Genomic DNA, 17534 nt, shown 5'->3' on the forward strand with positions numbered 1-17534 from the left:
TTAATTTTTAATATAAATCAATACGAATAAAAAAACTCATCTTCAATACGAGTAAAAACACTCTTGTTCATTGCTAATAACACTACTAAAAAATGTTAAAACTCGACTGACTTTATTAGGTTGTCGGTGATTTTTAAGAAAGAAAACCAACACAATTTCGTCGGTTATTTTTCACACAAAAATACATAACACTCTTAAAAAGAAATTATTATTCTTTAAAAAGAATTATTTTTTGTTAATTTTTAATGTTTTTAACTAAAATTAACGGACACGTATCGATTTAAAATAAGAAGTTGCATTTGAAGAATATATATAAAATAAAGAAATCATAAAAATAGTATTTTGTGTTAAAATGGAACAAAAAAAATGGAGTTCAAGGGTTAAAATGAAACAAGGCTAAGTTGGAGTGCCAAAATGAAAAATGGGGCCAAGTTTAAGGGGCTGTCTATGTGTTTGGCCCTATATTTATCTATTTGGCCAAAATGAAGTGGTATGGGTGTTTGTCATGGGTGCATGTCATGATGATTCTAGATGCTGTTGAATCACATGACACATGGCCATTAAGTGCCTAAGAAAAATATCTCAATGCCACGTCTGCAAATCTGAAGGAAGAAGGAGAGCTCAGCTAAAGATCTCTCCTCTTCTTCTCTCTCTTCACATTCATTTCTTTTCTCTCTCTACTTTTTTCCTCCACCAAAACCTGTTAAACAATCTTCTTCAAATTTCGCCTTCCAATTTCAGGTACCATTTTTTTCTTTAATTTTCTGTTATAACTCTGAATTTTTTTTCTAGTTTTTTAAAGCTCCGTTTCTCTATGGGATTTGTAATTAATATCTCTGCTGTTGTTGATTTGTTATAACTTTCTTGCTTTTGCCTCATTTCATAATGAAATTGGTTAGGAAGTGTGGAGATTCACTTTTTGTTGATCAAGAGAAAATATATGTTGTTAATAAGGTTATTACAAATATTTATTGGAACTAAAATGTTATTCCGGTAATTTGGAATTTATAGAATTGTTGAGCTTTACCAAACTTTTTTTTGGATTTCCACTTGGTGTCTGGTAATCACATTGGAAGCCGACTAAATCAGTAGGTTCCATTTTTTTGGGAGACTCTGCCAAAAGATTTTTTTCTATTCCTGAGGGTTCGAATACAAAACTCTTATTAAGGGTGGAGGGATCTCAACCATGCCACACAATTCACGTTGCTAGTTTTACAGTTGAATAGATTCCTTCCATTGTATTCCTTATGCCTAATTATACATTTGTTTTTTTACTTGCAAATGTCTTCCTATATTGATTTTCATACTGTCCAAGTTTACTTTGAATATAACTCGTTACGGACTGGTGCTTACTTGAAAACTCTTAGTATATTAGTTAAAGATATAACCACTAGAGTATTATTAGAGCAAAGGCGAAGTCGAGGATTTTTAGTTTATGGATTTTGAATCACAATCCATTTTGCTTACTGGGTTTTGGATATATTATTTTTTTGATCAGATAAATGATTTTATAAATAAAGGGGGAAAAGCCGTATACCATAAGTAGAGAACCCACAAAAAAATATGTTTCTCTATGAATGAAACCAATCATCTGTAGGAACACTAAACATTAACTAAAAACAAAAGGTTTGCAGCTTTACATATTATTTATACATATGAAATACAAGGTTTAAGCTAAAGCCTGTAGCTACAATGGTGGCTCCGCATCTGTATTAGGAACCCCTAGTGTTAGATAATCCATAATTATGGAGTATTGAAATAATACGGACCCAAGCAAAATATATTTATGATATTGAGGATTCATACATCCAACCCAACTAGTTTGGAATGGAGGCGTAGTTGTTGTATAATTCTTTGTTGAGCTTGAAAATCAATTTTCCTTGTAGTCATATGATTTTTGTTTGTGCCAATTTAATGGGCTGTTAAGTGAATTACCATATTCCCCTATTTTGCCAGTTTCATCATCATTTCTCTCTGATGTTTTAATTTTCATAGAGTTTTGGTTTTATATTTCGCTGTGTCAGCAAGGATGCCGTCATTGAATGAAAAACTTGATATATGAAACAGCGTGTTTTCCCTCTAGATTTCCTATGGAAATCTTCCAATACTTCTTTCACACAACTTTTGGTGCTTGGTTTGATCAAACTAATTAACCTTCTTTTTTTATCTCTTGGAGGATGCTTATTTCTTTATGCATCTGTCTAATAGTTTTGACTATCATTGTGTTTTTCTGTTTTGCAGGACAAATAGTCATATGTTGTAGTTAGTATCTGCTTACTATTTAATCAGGGAATTTACATTCCCGTAACCTGCATATTATTTCAGAGATACCTTGAAGCTCTGAGGTGGTTTTGCTCGTTAGAAGTTCTGGACCATCCTTTGCTAGGATCCTAGATGTTGAAATTACAATCTGTGGATCCTAGATTGGAAGTGGTACTTGATGGCCTAATTTGTAGCATCCTCTCATATTGATAAAATTCTTGGATTGACAGCAGTTATATGGCCGCTACATGCGAGAGGTGGATTGATGGCCTTCAATACTCCTCAATATTTTGGCCTCCCCCTCAAGATGCACAACAACGGAAGGTGATATCATTTTCTTAACATTACAATAATTTATTTATTTTTCATTGTTAGGTTGGGTTTAAGTACATTTTATCATATTTTTGGAGACCAGTTCTTTGATTGTTTCTATTTTTTATTCATGTGGATGAATGTAGCTGCACTATGGGTTTGCCATGCATTACTGATGTCATTACTCTCAACTGTAATGCATGTAGAGACGCACCCTCTTGAACATAATTAAAAACAAACGAAAAGAGAATAACGGAGGGATCTTTGAAAACTTTATCATCTATGTTTAGTTTGAGTTTCTTAACCACTGATTTATTTGCTCAGTTCTAAGAAAAGAAAATATAATGATTAGGTAGAAGAATAACTAGAGGATTTCTCCGCCCAAACATCAATGCCTGAGTTGGAGGGATAATAAAAAGTGCTATTGCTTTTGCACTACATAGAAAGAAAAAGTACTCTATCCCAAACATGATATATTGAAAATAACGTATCTTAGAGTGCTTTAAGTTACAACGGACCTACCCATGCCATATATTAGTGAAGTAGTCTCAAGAATTACACAAATTTAGGTAGTAGTTCTTTTTTGTATGCTTAATGATTTTAAATTTTAAAAGTCTAAATAAATTCCTCTTCAGTTGGCCACTCATTCAGTTTGATTGGTTTTTGCTAATTGACCTTGCTTTTAGTTTTTGAATTTTAAGAGGCAAATTGATAACCAAATCGAAATTGGTGTAGTTTGATTTGAATGTTTCAACTACGTCTTTGTTTTCTAGTTCTAATAATGTCTAGTACTCCAACTGGATTTACGTGAAATATTTTGCCTATTGCCTATTTATAGTGTTATTTAAGATGCACTTCACATGTGCTCAAGTCAAAAGCTACTTGCAACACAAGATGGGCGCTTCGCCATGCCTAGATGTCGTTCTTGTTGGGGTCAAATAATAAGGCGTCATGGGGAAGTGATGTAAGATGAATACAAGATAGAGAGATTCAAGAGATAATTAAGAAATCGAAGGGAGATAGAGAAGAAAGAAAGAGCAATCCACAATTGAAGTAAATTAGAGACCCAACAAATGTAGATTTGCAATTCTCTAATTTGAACAAACAATTACAAGATTAAATTCAAGGGAAGGGAGGAGTGAACTCATACATGAATAATCTTACCAAAAGATATTCAAAAGATATTCAACGTAGAGATAAAGAGATAAACCCACACAACTCACCAAGAGTATTCACCTAATAATATTGTCTATCCTACTAATCTCTATTCAATTTTATTTATACTACTAGGGTTAACTAAGATAAGAAAAGACATAAATGCCCTTAATTTCATTTAGACCATACTTAATCAAAAGGACCCTAAAACATAATGTTAATCTTTTCTTGTATTGGTTCTTGATTTTGCACTTCCCAAACTTGCATCACATGGGGTTTGGGAATAAGTGGATTGGTTGGATTGAAAGCTGCATTTCTTTTGTCAGATTTTCAGTCATCATCAATGGGTCCGTAGAAGGCTTCTTCCCGACTTTTGAGGGTTTAAGACAAGGGGTTACCCTATCTCCCTTTCTCTTTATCTTGGTAATGGACGATTTAAGTTCAATGCTTCCTGTTGAAGTGTGTGACTATTTCATCTACAAGCTTAAGCTGTTAGAGAGAGTACACTTTTATTAGTTAATTATATTCTCAACACGCCCCCTCATGTGCGGGTCTGATTTTTTTTCATGGGCCAAACACATGGTAATTCTTTTTGATATGGGTGGCAGTGAGATTTGATCCTAGGCCTCTGCCTACTCTGATACCAAGCTGAAATTAGAAGAAGAAAAAGAGATATTGTGAATTAAATTGATTGATCATTCCCTCAAGTTGATGAGATTAATAGCTGGTAGAGACAGTGCAAATAAGGAAAGAAGATAATAAAATATTACACAATCTCCTAAATGCCTAATTAAAGGGATAAAAGAATATTCTCATATCTAGACTATTCAATCATACCTTTTTTAAAAATTCTCATATCTACACTATCTAAATAGACCATAATTAACACTCCCCCGCAAACTGGAGCGTATAAGTCATATGCTCCTAGTTTGCCACAAATATAGTCAATTTTGGATCCTCAAGAGTGATTTTGTAAAAATATCCACCAATTGATCTTTTGAGTTGACAAAACTTGTGATGATGTATACAAACTCAATCTTCTCTTAAATGAAGTGACAATCTATCTCAATGTGCTTCGTTCTTTCATGGAATATTGCATTAGAAGCGATATGTAGTGCAACTTGGTTATCACAAATCAATGTTATCGGTTCAACTCCTCCCATCTTCAATTCTCGGAGAAATTGTCTCAACCATATAAACTCTCACATATCTAGTGCCATAGCTCGATATTCTGCCTCTACGCTTGATCTAGCTACGACAGTTTGCTTTTTACTTTTCCAAGATATTAGACTGCCTCCAATTAGAACACAATAACCTGAAGTGAACCGCTTGTCAGAAGGAGATCCTACCAATCTGCATCAAAATATCCAACAATGTTGGTGTGTCTCTTTTCTTCGTACAATAAACCTTGTCCTTGAGAGCTTTTGATGTGTTGCAGTATGCGAATCACTACATTCCAGTGACTATCACAAGGTGATTGCAAAAACTAGCTAACTACACTAACAACAAATGAGATGTCTGGTCGCGTGATCGTAAGATAGTTGAGTTTGTGAACAAGTCTCTGATATCTACTAGGATCTTTTAGAGGCTCCCCCTGTCCTGAAATAAGCTTAGTATTTGGATCCATTGGACTGTCCACATGTTTTCAATCCAACATACCGGCATTTTGCGAAATGTCTAAGGCATATTTCCTTTGAGCAATAGCAATACCATGCCCAAACTGTGCCACGTCAATGTCTAGAAAATTACTTTTAGATTGCCCAAATTCTTAGTCTGAAAGTGACTTGAGAGGTGTTGATTGAGTTTAGTAACACCTTCATGATCATCTCTAGTGATAACAATATCATCAACATAAATAATTAAAAAAATATGTTTGCCTTGAGATGAATGCCTATAGAATACAGAGTGATTAGCTTCTATTCGGATCATTCCAAACTGCTGGACAACAACTCGAAAACAACCAAACCATGCTCTAGGAGACTGTTTAAGACCATAGAGGGATTGCCAAAGTTAACAAACTAGTCTAGACTCTCTCTGAGCAACAAACCCGGGTGGTTGCTCCATATATACCTCTTCAGCAAGTTCTCTATGTAGGAATGCATTTTTGATGTCCAGTTGAAAAAAAGGCCTATGATTCATTACTCCCGTAGAGATGAGAAGACAGACAAAAGCCATCTTGGCAACTAGGGAGAAATTATCTCCATAATCGATGCCATAAATTTGAGTTTATCCCTTAGCAACCAGTCTTGCTTTGAGATGATCAGTAGCTCCATCCGAACCTACCTTAACGGCGAATACCCAACGACAACCAACTATGGTTTTACCTTCAGGTAAAGGAACAAGCTCTCAAGTACCATTATCATGCAAAACACTCATCTCCTCAATCATAGTTTGATGCCAACCTGGATGAACCCGTGCTTCTACCACAATCTTAGGAACTTTGAGTGATGATAAATTAGCAAGGAAGGCATGATATGAAAGTGATAGATGATGATAACTTAAATAAGTATAAACGGGAGTTTGGATGGCAGTAATTCCAGTACCTTTGTGAAGAGCAATAGGAAGATCATCTGATAAGTTCTCGACCGAAGCAAAAGGCATTGTTGGAGCAGTCACCAAGATTGCTTTGTGCACCTATATTAGACCATCTCCAACCCATCTCTATTTTACTCTCTATTATCTATATTTGGAAAGTAAAATAGAGAATGGGTTCTCCAAGCACTCTCTATTTCACTCTCTATTCTTCAATTATAGAGAGGTGCATAGTAGTTCTCCAAATTTGGAGAACTACTATTCACCTCTCTATTTTACTTTTTGATTATTTTAATATTATTTCTATTATATTACTAATTAAGTCTTTATCATTTGTTATTATTTTCTAATGTAATAAAACATTTAAAAATATATTATTAACAAGTTACTACTTCCACCCAAATTAATAATTATTTTATTTTATTTTTTTAAAATAATCGTCACTTTAAATATGTAATTTAAAGTTATTTTAATATTATTTATATTATATAAGATTATTAATTAAGTCTCTACTATTTGTAATTATTTTCTAAGTAATATAACATCTAAAACATATTATTGATAAGTATACTACTTCCATCCCGAATTAACAATTTTTCTAATTTAATTTTTTAATTTTTTTGTCATTTGAAATATGTAATTTAAATTATAATTATTTTTCATTATGAAGTATGCACAAAATTTACATGATAATTCAAACAATCTACTTTTATGTTATAGTGATAAATTATTAAACTACACTTTTTAATGAGCATGAAAATATTTGATGCAATAGTTCAAAATGGAATAGGTGAAGTAAGTTAGTACACGAAATAATTGGATACAAGATGAAATTGTTAATTTATACAATTTTTAGCTACACCTAAAAAAAGAAAGACAAAAAATTGCTCATTTTGAACTCCCTGGTACATTAATAGAACATTTATGAGAGTAACGTAACAGACTTGAAAGTTGAGTATTTATGTAAAATTTATTTTACAAAATAAATTTTACGATGATACAATGTTTATGATGTAATTATATTTCATCAATGATTTCTCTTATATTTGAATTGTTCGTTAATATGTATTATATATAGCATTTATTGCAATTTATGTTATTTAGAAATTTAGATTATAATATAATTTTATAATTAAATGAAGAATTTGAAAAAAATAAAATTATGTATTACATAAAGATTATAGAATGATTATTTGCAAAAAAAAGAAATGAATTATATTATGAAATAAGAAAATAAAAATAAAATATAATAATAATATAATATTGAGGAGAGAGAAAAATATTCTTTTTTAGAGAGTAAAATAGAGAATTGGGTTGGAGTTGGTTGTCTGAAAAAATAGAGAACTCTATATTTGGAAAGTAAAATAGAGGATGGGGTTGGAGATGCCCTTAGAGTTAGAAATACCAACTAGATAGCAATTTCAGAACGAGGTTGAGGTCGCCGGGAATAGACATTAAGAGTTGGAGGTGGAGCTGAGGTTAGAATAGTTTGAATGGGAAGGACTGCTATGGCCTTCTGATTTTCCGTACTAGGAGAAAAATACAGAGAAGTTTTGGAAAAAGTATCATCGAGATGAAGTACTTATTGGTAGAGGGATCAAAACGTTTGTAACCTTTTTGTAGATGAGAATACTCGAGAAAGACACATTTAAAAACCTTATGGTGAAGTTATCTTTTCGGGGGGTAAGGTTATGAACAAAACAGGGGCAACCAAACACACACGGATGAAGGGGGAATAAATTTTGGTCCGGATAGAGGAATGAGTAAGGACTCTGGTACTACAAAACAGATGAAGGCATGCGATTGATTAAATAACAAGCAGTAATAACGACATCACCCCAAAAATGTAAAGGGACATGATTATGAATAAGCAATGTTCGAGCTGTTTCAATAAGATGTTTGTTCTTTCGCTTAACAACTCCGTTTTGTTGAGGAGTATGTGCACAAGAAGAGAAGTGCAATACACCCTGGGATGACATAAAAGAAGAGAGAGAAGTAGAGAAGTATTATCGGGCATTATCAGTGATTAACTTCTTAATGGAAATACCAAATTGATTGCGAATTTCAGCATGAAATTTTTGAAAGATGGAGAATAGCTCAGATCTATTTTTCATTAAAAATAACCACGCGCACCGAGAATAGTAATCAATAAAAGTAACAAAATAATGAAAGTTTAAGGAAGAGCTAACACGACTTGAACCCCATATATCCAAATGAATGATATTAAGCATAGAGGTGGCCCTATTATTGACGTGCTTTGGGAAGAGGCATGAGTGTGCTTACTAAGCTGACACGACTCACATACTAACAAAGATAAACTAGATAAACTGGGGACTATCTTTTGCAATTCCAAGAGACTTGGATGACCACCTATGTCTCTAGTATGGATTAGAAATTCCGGCCAGGCACTTCAAGGAACATTGGAGTTGAAATTTCTCTTTTTTTCGAACATGACACTCTTTTGTTTTGTGGAGTTGAAGAATCACCAATAAGATACTTAAGGGCTATCTTAGTAGTGTTTGAAGTAGGACTGCGACTCTAGATAAATTGGGGAAAAAGCTTTGGGTATGTTGTCAATGATGTTCAAGACATTGATAGGTTAGGGGAGGTTCTGGGATGTTAAATTGGAAAATTCCCTATTATTTGGGTATGCCTTTTAGCAACGAGATACAATCAAAACAAGTGTGGCAAAAAATAGAGGAGAAGTGCCGCATGAGGCTTGCTATTTGGGACAAGACAATATCTAGTGGACTGATTCTCTTTAATAGTGTCCTTAACTCGCTACTCACTGATCTCATATCTCTATTTCCTATATCTATAAGTGCGACAAAAAAGTTAGATACAACCCGGAGATACTTTTAATGGGATAAGAACAAAGTTAGGAGGTGTATATTTTGTGAAGTGGGATAAGGTAGTTATGGAGAAAAAAAGGGTTGGCATTAGAAATCTACGGATGCACAATAATAGTTTTCTTATAAAGTGGCTATGGAGGTACCGAAAGGAAGACAATTGTTTATGAGGGTAATTTTCTACAAGTATGGGAATCAAGTCCTTGGTACATAGGTTATGTGCTCTCCCTCATGGACAATGAGTTTGGAAACATATCCGCAGCTTATGGCCCACCTTTGAAGCCAATACAAATATCAAGTTAGGAAATGAGATGAAAATAAGATTTTGGCAGGATACTTAGTTTGGGGCGGGGTGGGTGGATAGGGGAGGCTTTTCCATGGCTAGAAGCCTAAAGCCCCTTACAAAGTTAACTGTTTTATGTGGTTGTTGGCCCATGACACATGTCTCACACCAGGCCAAGGGGAGCCTCTTAGTAATCCTAGACTAGAAGATATAGGATGCTGGTAGGAAAGTTGAATTATCTCATTATGACTCGACTCAACAATACCTTTTCGGTTAGTGTTGTAAGTCAGTTCTTGGATTTTCTGTCATTGTAACGTAGTTATTTACATCCTTCGATACATAAAAGTTGTTTCAGGGAAAAGACTACTTCGCAAAGATTAATGACATGAGAAAATTGTTGGATATTCAGATGTATACAACGCGGGGTTACTCTGTGACAGACGATCCACTTTTGGATATTGTGTTCTAGTTGGGAAAGATTTGGTGTCTTGAAAAAGTAGGAAACAAAATATGATTTCTAGATCATGGATAAAAGCAGAATTTCCGGATACGACAGTGTGATGAGATTAAAAAATGGAACTCGTGTGGGATGAAGCTGCACTTCACATTGCACCTAATCCAGTATTTCACGAGAGGACCAAACACATATAGATTGATTATTCTGTTAGAGTAGCTACTCTTAGGCGACACTCTCACAAGGTTCTTCTGCGGTCAAATGATCAACTAGCGGACATTTTCACCAAGTTCCTAGCCGGTGCAAGAACAAGTTATATGTATATGTAGCAAGCCTTGTACATATAATTTGTATGCACCAACTTGAGGGAGAGTGTTATAGCTTTTTTGGCCAAACTCATAAAATGAACTTATTTTGGAAAGTGTTGTTTTCAAAAGTGCAATTTAAAAAAGTACTTTTGGCGAGAAGCAGTTTGTGTTTGACCAATAAATTTTAAAAACATTTTTGAGCAACAATTAGTGTTTGGCTAAACTTTTTGAAAGTGCTTCTAAAGTGTATTTTTCTCAGAAGTTCTTTTAATAAAAATGCTTTTAGAGAAAATCTACTTTTTTAGCTTTTGAAAAACATGTTCCACTACTCCTCAAAGACACTTATTTTCTCTCAAAAGCTTTAGCCAAACACCTCACTTTTATTTAAAAAATAAGTACTTTTTGGAAAAAGAAGCACTTTTGGCCTCCCAAAAGCTTGGCCAAACAAGCTATTAGAATCCTGGTGAATATTCTAGAATGTATATAAATGTAGTAGGTAGCTTATTTTCCTCCTATTCTAATTGAGTATTGATTTCCTTTTCTTTTTAGTACATGTAAACATAGTTATTTATACCCCAATAGCCTGAGGGAATAATCAAGACGAGTTCCTCTCATTTCTCTTCCGTTTCACTGAAAATACCTACAAGATTTGGAAGTTGAGATGGTTACCTAGTTCTTTGATCAGATTGATTATTTAAAGGAATTGAATGCTCTATGATCTGAGAGTCAGGAAAGGAAAGCAAGTTTTATGTGAACTTGTGCTAAAATTTTCTAGTCCATAGAGAACAGAAGAAGCAAGATGTTGTTGAAAATAATCTGGAGAATCAAAATGCCTTCAAAAGTTGATTGCTTTACTTGGAGGTACTACTTACAAGGCATGTCATACACAAGTTAACCTACTTAAAAAAGGGTTTTGCACCAGATATTCGAAGTGCAAAAGCTATAAAGAAGCCCTTAAAGGCTTAAACGCCTGCTTTTGTGCTCATTTAGCTGTCAGTGTAGTGCTTGTTCTGTAGAGCCAATGTGCAATTGATTATACCAAATTACTTTATAAAGCTGGATGGAGGATAAAGAAGTCAATCTGGTAGACAGTTCCTTTTTGCATCCTTGCAATTTTTGGAGGGAAATGAATTATAAGTCATTTTTTTGAGAAGGTAACATATTTTATATATTTATCAAAACAGCACCTAGGCTGTGCTTAGTGCTTACCATATTTACAAGTGAAAAAAGAAGAAAAACTGCTCCAGAAGTCTTAACAAAAAACTAGGGTGTAAGCAATATCTTCTATGTATCTCAGGCTAGACCAAAAAGCAGAAAAGTCTTAAGGAATTCAACTTAATCCTCTGAACTGAACTGCTAATGTCTTCGAAACATCTGGAATTTCTCTCAGATTGTCCACCAAATGCAAGCTGGGACAATACTCCATCTATTTCCAATCCTGCATCTGCATCTTCCCAAAATGAATTATACATCTTTTGAAGGAAAACTTGATGTTGTACATGGTATAAAACATAAAGTCTACAGCTCTTTTTTCACAATGTGCATAAATTTGGTACTTTGTAGGACTTCATTGACTCCGTACGTATTTAAAAGTAAGAGCAATCCATTGTAACTTCAGTAGAAAACCATGTCTTTTTTGTAAGCTTTTTGGGTTTTTTTTTTGGTACACTTGTACATAGGCATGTTTCGGCTCTTCTTTAATTTTTTGAGTAAGGTAACTTTGTTTCGGCTCTTTCTTTTAATGAAATTTATTACCTTATCCATAAAAAAATCTTTGATATATGTCGATGGTTACTGCTGATTTTCATGAATAATAAATTTAATACTATTAGAAAAGCACTGCAGCTGCTTGAATATTTCCTACTACAGCCTGAGATGTTTGGCAAGTGGAGCATTTGGACTTACGGATCTCTTTACCTTTTCTGTTCTATGAAGGCCTCTAATCTTATGTTTGTGGCCTTGGGATTCTATTGCACTCTGAATATGTGACCATTCAAATTTCTCTCTCTGTCTATTTTCTTGTTCATTTTTTTGAGGATGTCTTTGCTGCGTAATATCTGCCAGGATAACATGAAAGAAAAGCAAAACATTCTGTAAATATGCACTGCCTGACCAATAAAGGTGAGTCCAAAAAGAGGAATGTACACGCTCACTGATGGCAGATGGAAAAAGGGCCATCACCTGACATGTCCTTCCTTCTGAAGGGTGTAAAGCCAGGGGATTAAACCACTGTTAGATTTAATGATAAATCCCTCAGAGCATTCTATCTCTCCTTCCCATAGCATTATGACCTTGCATTTTTTTTGTTTAGATTTGAATAGGTCATAGATTTGGTTATTGCATTATATTCTTGAACATTTAAACGCCTAAAGAAGGATATTTGTTTTTCCTTTTGTTTTCTATCTTTTGATATTTGTATCTTCAGTCATATCAACCTTCTTCATTCTCTTTGTAGGCTCAAATTACTGCCTATGTTGAGTACTTTGGTCAGTTCACATCAGAACAATTTCCTGAAGATATAGCTGAGGTATGTAGTTACATCAGAAACTATCCTCCCAACAACTCTCTCTTTCTTCATAATTTCTCTATCTAATTGAATCTTTCCAATATTCTGGAAAAGTAATAGAATGTGTATTTTGTCGGCAGCTGATACGGAACCGGTATCCATCCAAGGAAAACCGACTTTTTGATGATGTTTTAGGTATCATAAGCCTTGATCCAGATGATAACCTTGATTTAAGTTCAGCATTAAGATTATTCCTCCCATCTATTTGTGAGGTTGATTGATTTTATCTGTCTTTTGATTGATTGCTTTTGATTTCCAGCGACTTTTGTTCTTCACCACCCAGAGCATGGGCATACTGTAATTCTTCCAATTATTTCATGCATCATCGATGGCACACTGGACTATGATAAAAGTTGTCCACCTTTCACTTCTTTTATATCATTGGTTTGCCCAAGCAGTGAGGTATTCAGAATCTTGAACTATCAATTTGAATAATTGAGTGAATACAATGATCTTTCTGGCAAACATTCTAGTTCTTGCAAAAGAAGAGGCTTTCATACTAATTCTTTGCTCTTAAATGCAGAAGGAATATTCAGAACAGTGGGCTCTTGCATGTGGAGAGATTCTACGAATTTTGACACATTACAACCGTCCGATCTACAAAGTTGTGCAACAGGGTGGCGAAGCAGACAGAAGCAGCCGAGGAATCCATGCTTCAACAAGTAAATCTGCTGATAGTGAACCTAGTATGCCTTCAGAGCATCATGAGAGGAAAACGCTGAGGCCGTTGTCTCCATGGATTACTGATATACTGCTCGCCGCACCTCTAGGTATTAGAAGTGATTACTTCCGTTGGTAAGTGTGCAGTTTGTCTACATACACTTTAACTTTTTCATCATATTTCAATTTCATCAAGATGAAGGACTAATCGTGAACAATAGTTAAAACCATATATAACTTTCCTATTCTAATCATTTCTAGTGTTGCATGCTTCCTGACACTTGCTCTAGAAGTTTTTTGTGAAGACATTGAGCCTGTACTTGTTTACCCAAGTTATGGATGAGCGAACTAACATTATATAGGATGATGTCTCATGGCCTATGCTTTTGCATATGATATTACCCAAATTGACGAAACTAGCAATGTTGTCAATCAAAAGCATGACTATAGAGAAGCACCCTAGAGTAAGAGTTCTAGGATAAGTAGAATTGTAGAAGAAGACTGAATATACACACTGGAAGTTTAGCTAGCATAAAGCACCCAAGGTTGTGGCCTAGTGGTCAATGAAGTGGAATGAGAATCATGAGGTCTTGGGTCCAAATCCCAATGGAGGAAGAAACTCTAGGTGATTTTTTCTCATTTGCGCAGGTTTTGATGGATTAAATTACCCGATATCTGTGCTGGTGAGAGGTAGCAGCACCCTGTATAATTAATTGAAATTCGCGCAAGCTGACCCTAACACCACGATTATAATAAATAATTTAGCCAGTATAAGAGAAGTGAAGTTGAAGTGAGATTTGATGGGATTGTGATGTCTAAATGCAAACAATTCAGAAATGTAGGCACAGTGTCTAGGAGAATGGCATGTAGGCCAAGATTCATGAAGGAGTTGATGCTCAAATGGAAGAGGGCGGGGGGGGGGGGTAGGAAAAGAAGACACAAGGCTTGGAATGTTATTCCTTTAGCTTTGATGTGGGTCCTTTGGAAGGAGAGAAATAGGAGAGCTTTTGAAGGGGTGGAGATGAGCTTTACTCATTTGAGGAGTAGTCTCCGATCGGTTATTTTTTTTTGGTGCACCCATGTAGTTCCTGTTTATATAGAAGATTGGTGTCTTTTGGAGAGAACCGTATGTTGTAGGTTTCTCCTTTTCTAGGTATACCTCTTGAATACAGCCAAGATGGTTTTGTTATTATTACTGAAATACTTTACCTGATAAAAAATAATGTCTAGGAGAATGGCATGATAAATGAAGATGCTACTCATGGAATCACGATAGCATGGTTGAAATGGAACTACTGCTGGAGCGTTAAGTGATAGAATGACACTCACCAAAGGGAAAGGCAAGGTTTCTAGACCGGTTGTAAGACCACTGATATTTTATGGGAAGTGATGTTTTATGGGAAAGATGATGGCCGCAAAAAACCAGATGTTAGGAGTGATGTGCACTCATATAAGAACAAACAAGACTAAAAATGACCACATTCAACGCATAATCTAACCAAGACACTACTTTCATACGAAAGAAATGACTACATTCAACGGAAAGTGATATTGTAAGATCAGTGATGTTTTATGAGAAGTGATGTTTTTATGGAAATGAATATTGGGCCCCCAAAGTCCAGCCTAGCTCCAAGATGAGTGCCACAAAAATGCGGATGTTCGGATAGATGTGCTCTCATATAACTTATAAGATTAGACAAGATTATTAACGACCCATTCAATGCGTAAGCTAACCCGGACACAAAAAGTTGTCTAATTCAACAGAAAGTACAAAATAGTACACATAGATGATTAAAATGAGGGAAGGTTGTTTGAGATGTTTTTTCTCACTTTTTTGTGTTCTACCAGATTTACCAGTTCTTAGGTGTGTTATTATGAATCTTCTCCTCTCAACATCTTTTCATGAAACTGAGAATATTTTGTAGTTGTGTTTCATGAAAAAAGAATAAAGGACCAAAATAACCTTTACACTATTGAAAATATAGCACTTTTACCCTCCATTAACTTTTGGCATAAAAATGTCTTCACCTTCTGAAACAAGGGCCAGATTTACCCTCAAATATATCAGTTGTCCAACTGAGCATTTGACATGGATAAAAAACCATTAACTTGTCCCACTTACCCATTAACCCGCTTTATAACCATGACCCATCTAAAATAAAGGGGTGTAATAAAATTATCCCTCATCCACCTGAGAAAAATACCAGAAACCCATTCAAAACTGCCCATCCTCTCCCAGAAAAAGAAGGAAAAATTACGTGACACAACAAACTAAGGCCCTATATTTACCCGAAATAGCGGTTGTTTAAAAAATTTACATAATATAGCGATAATTTGGGATTTTATAGCAAATACGCGCGTATACACTTATTATCCGTGCTGATACAGTTAGGCAGAGACGTTGCCACGGATACACTTATTAAGTGTGCGGATACAATATATATTTTAATATTGTTACACACAGATACAGTGTATTCCGCTACAGAGATATTGTTCACGTGCAGATACACTTATTATGTGCGCGGATACAATGTATTTCACTTTTATTATGTGCACGAAAACAATGTATTCTGCTATGTTTTGAAACCAAAATGCTGTAACGTTTCATAATTAAGCAAAATCTCTCTATCTTTCGTAATTCTGGCGCAAATAATGCCATTTATGAAATTTTCTAAAAAAGAACCATACGGGAAACATTCCAAGTTCATTAACAAAAACCCATTTGCTTCTTTTTTTTACACTCCAAACTGAAGTCCAGAATCATCATCAAAATTTCATGGCTGAGATTAAGCTCACCATTTTAGTAAAATTCGGTTAGCCAGCGGAGAAAGTGACAAGGGAACAGATATTAAGTTCACCAAGCGTAGTGGTGGCTATTGAGGTTTCTTGGTCGTGAAAGGCAGAGAGGAAGGAGTGGTGTTGATGGAGCAAGTTTGTCGACTTTGTCGGGTTCTGCCGCAAGTGGGTTTTTTGATGGTGTTTGTTGATTAAGACCCACATGAAAAATAGCCTATTTTGACAAAAATCAATATCACAACGTAAATGGGCTTAACACCATTAATTGACCAAAAGATTTCTACTTTGCAATGTAAACAAGCCAAACACCATTGACTGACCACAACCCATTTGAACAATAACTGGCAAGCCGCCATTACTGACTCCTCTATTGAAACTTAATCTTTGCACTTTCTAGTTTGCTGTTAATTGGTTGAATGAATGGAAATTTTGAATTGATACTTAATTTGAAGAATTCTCTCTTTCTCTCTCTCTCTCTCTCTCTCTCATTGATATATAAATTTTGCTTGTGAAGAGATGGAAGCCATTTCTAGCTTGGACTCTCTTACAGGGAAGAGAAGTAGAAAAGCAGGAAGAATGGATTAGAAGAAAGAATGAATAAGAAGAGAGAGAGAGAGAGAAAGGAGAAAGAAAATTAAATTTTGAGAAATCTTGCCAAGTTTAATTTGTTTGTTCACCTAAAGAGAAAGACAAAAGGAAGTCTGTTTGTTCACCTAAGAGAAAGAACTTGACATAAAGTTCTTTGACTTTGAGAAAGGAGAAAGAAAACTTATTTTTTAAAGTTGTTTGTTGTCCAAGCTAGAAGTCTGTTAGTGAGGACAATTGTGAGCCAATAAAATAACGTCAAGGACATTTTTGATTCCAAACGATAATGGAAGCTATAAAATAATTCTGCTACAGAAAATCAACATGCTATAGTAATTATATACAGTTTGGGCTGTCTACATTAGTATTTCATGTGGCAGTAGTCTCCTTCAAGAGTCAGATCTGGCCATTTAATCGGTCTTGTTGCTGAAGCCGTAACTAAAATAATTCTGCTACAGAAAATCAACATGCTATAGTAATTATATACAGTTTGGCTGTCTACATTAGTATAACAGTAACTCAGGTTATGTAACGCACTCACAATTGCTTTAGTTAGGCTGCTGTAATATCCTCCTTAATCTTAAACCACTGGTCCCAAATCTCTTTGCACTGTCCTGTCCAAAACTGGTATTCTTGTTCAGCAGAATTTTCTGTCTTGAGTTCTTGAAAATATTTTCAATTTTCCGATCTACAATTGTAGTTTTAGACCAGTATTTATTTGAAAAACATCCGTAATAACTCTTCCTCAGAGAAGGTAGAGCTTTGCTTTCTT

General features: G+C 34.8%; 1 protein-coding gene across 2 annotated transcripts in view; it reads left to right on the forward strand.

The window, feature by feature from the left end:
* The first annotated feature begins 608 nt into the window (after nt 1-608).
* Nucleotides 609-17534, forward strand: part of LOC125856516 (protein GIGANTEA-like) — a 35179-nt gene continuing 18253 nt past the window's right edge. The window contains exons 1-6 of one of the 2 annotated variants that reach the window (XM_049536077.1): nt 609-741; nt 2242-2586; nt 12611-12682; nt 12802-12856; nt 12981-13123; nt 13245-13516. In XM_049536077.1, coding sequence (XP_049392034.1) covers nt 2500-2586; nt 12611-12682; nt 12802-12856; nt 12981-13123; nt 13245-13516 — 629 coding nt within the window. In that variant the 5' untranslated portion in view covers nt 609-741; nt 2242-2499. Of the gene's footprint in view, nt 742-2238; nt 2587-12610; nt 12683-12801; nt 12857-12980; nt 13124-13244; nt 13517-17534 lie in introns of those variants that run through there. The other variant, XM_049536078.1, reaches the window with a different exon arrangement.

This window comes from Solanum stenotomum, chromosome 2 (assembly GCF_019186545.1).
Source record: "Solanum stenotomum isolate F172 chromosome 2, ASM1918654v1, whole genome shotgun sequence".
NCBI classification, from domain to species: domain Eukaryota; kingdom Viridiplantae; phylum Streptophyta; class Magnoliopsida; order Solanales; family Solanaceae; genus Solanum; species Solanum stenotomum.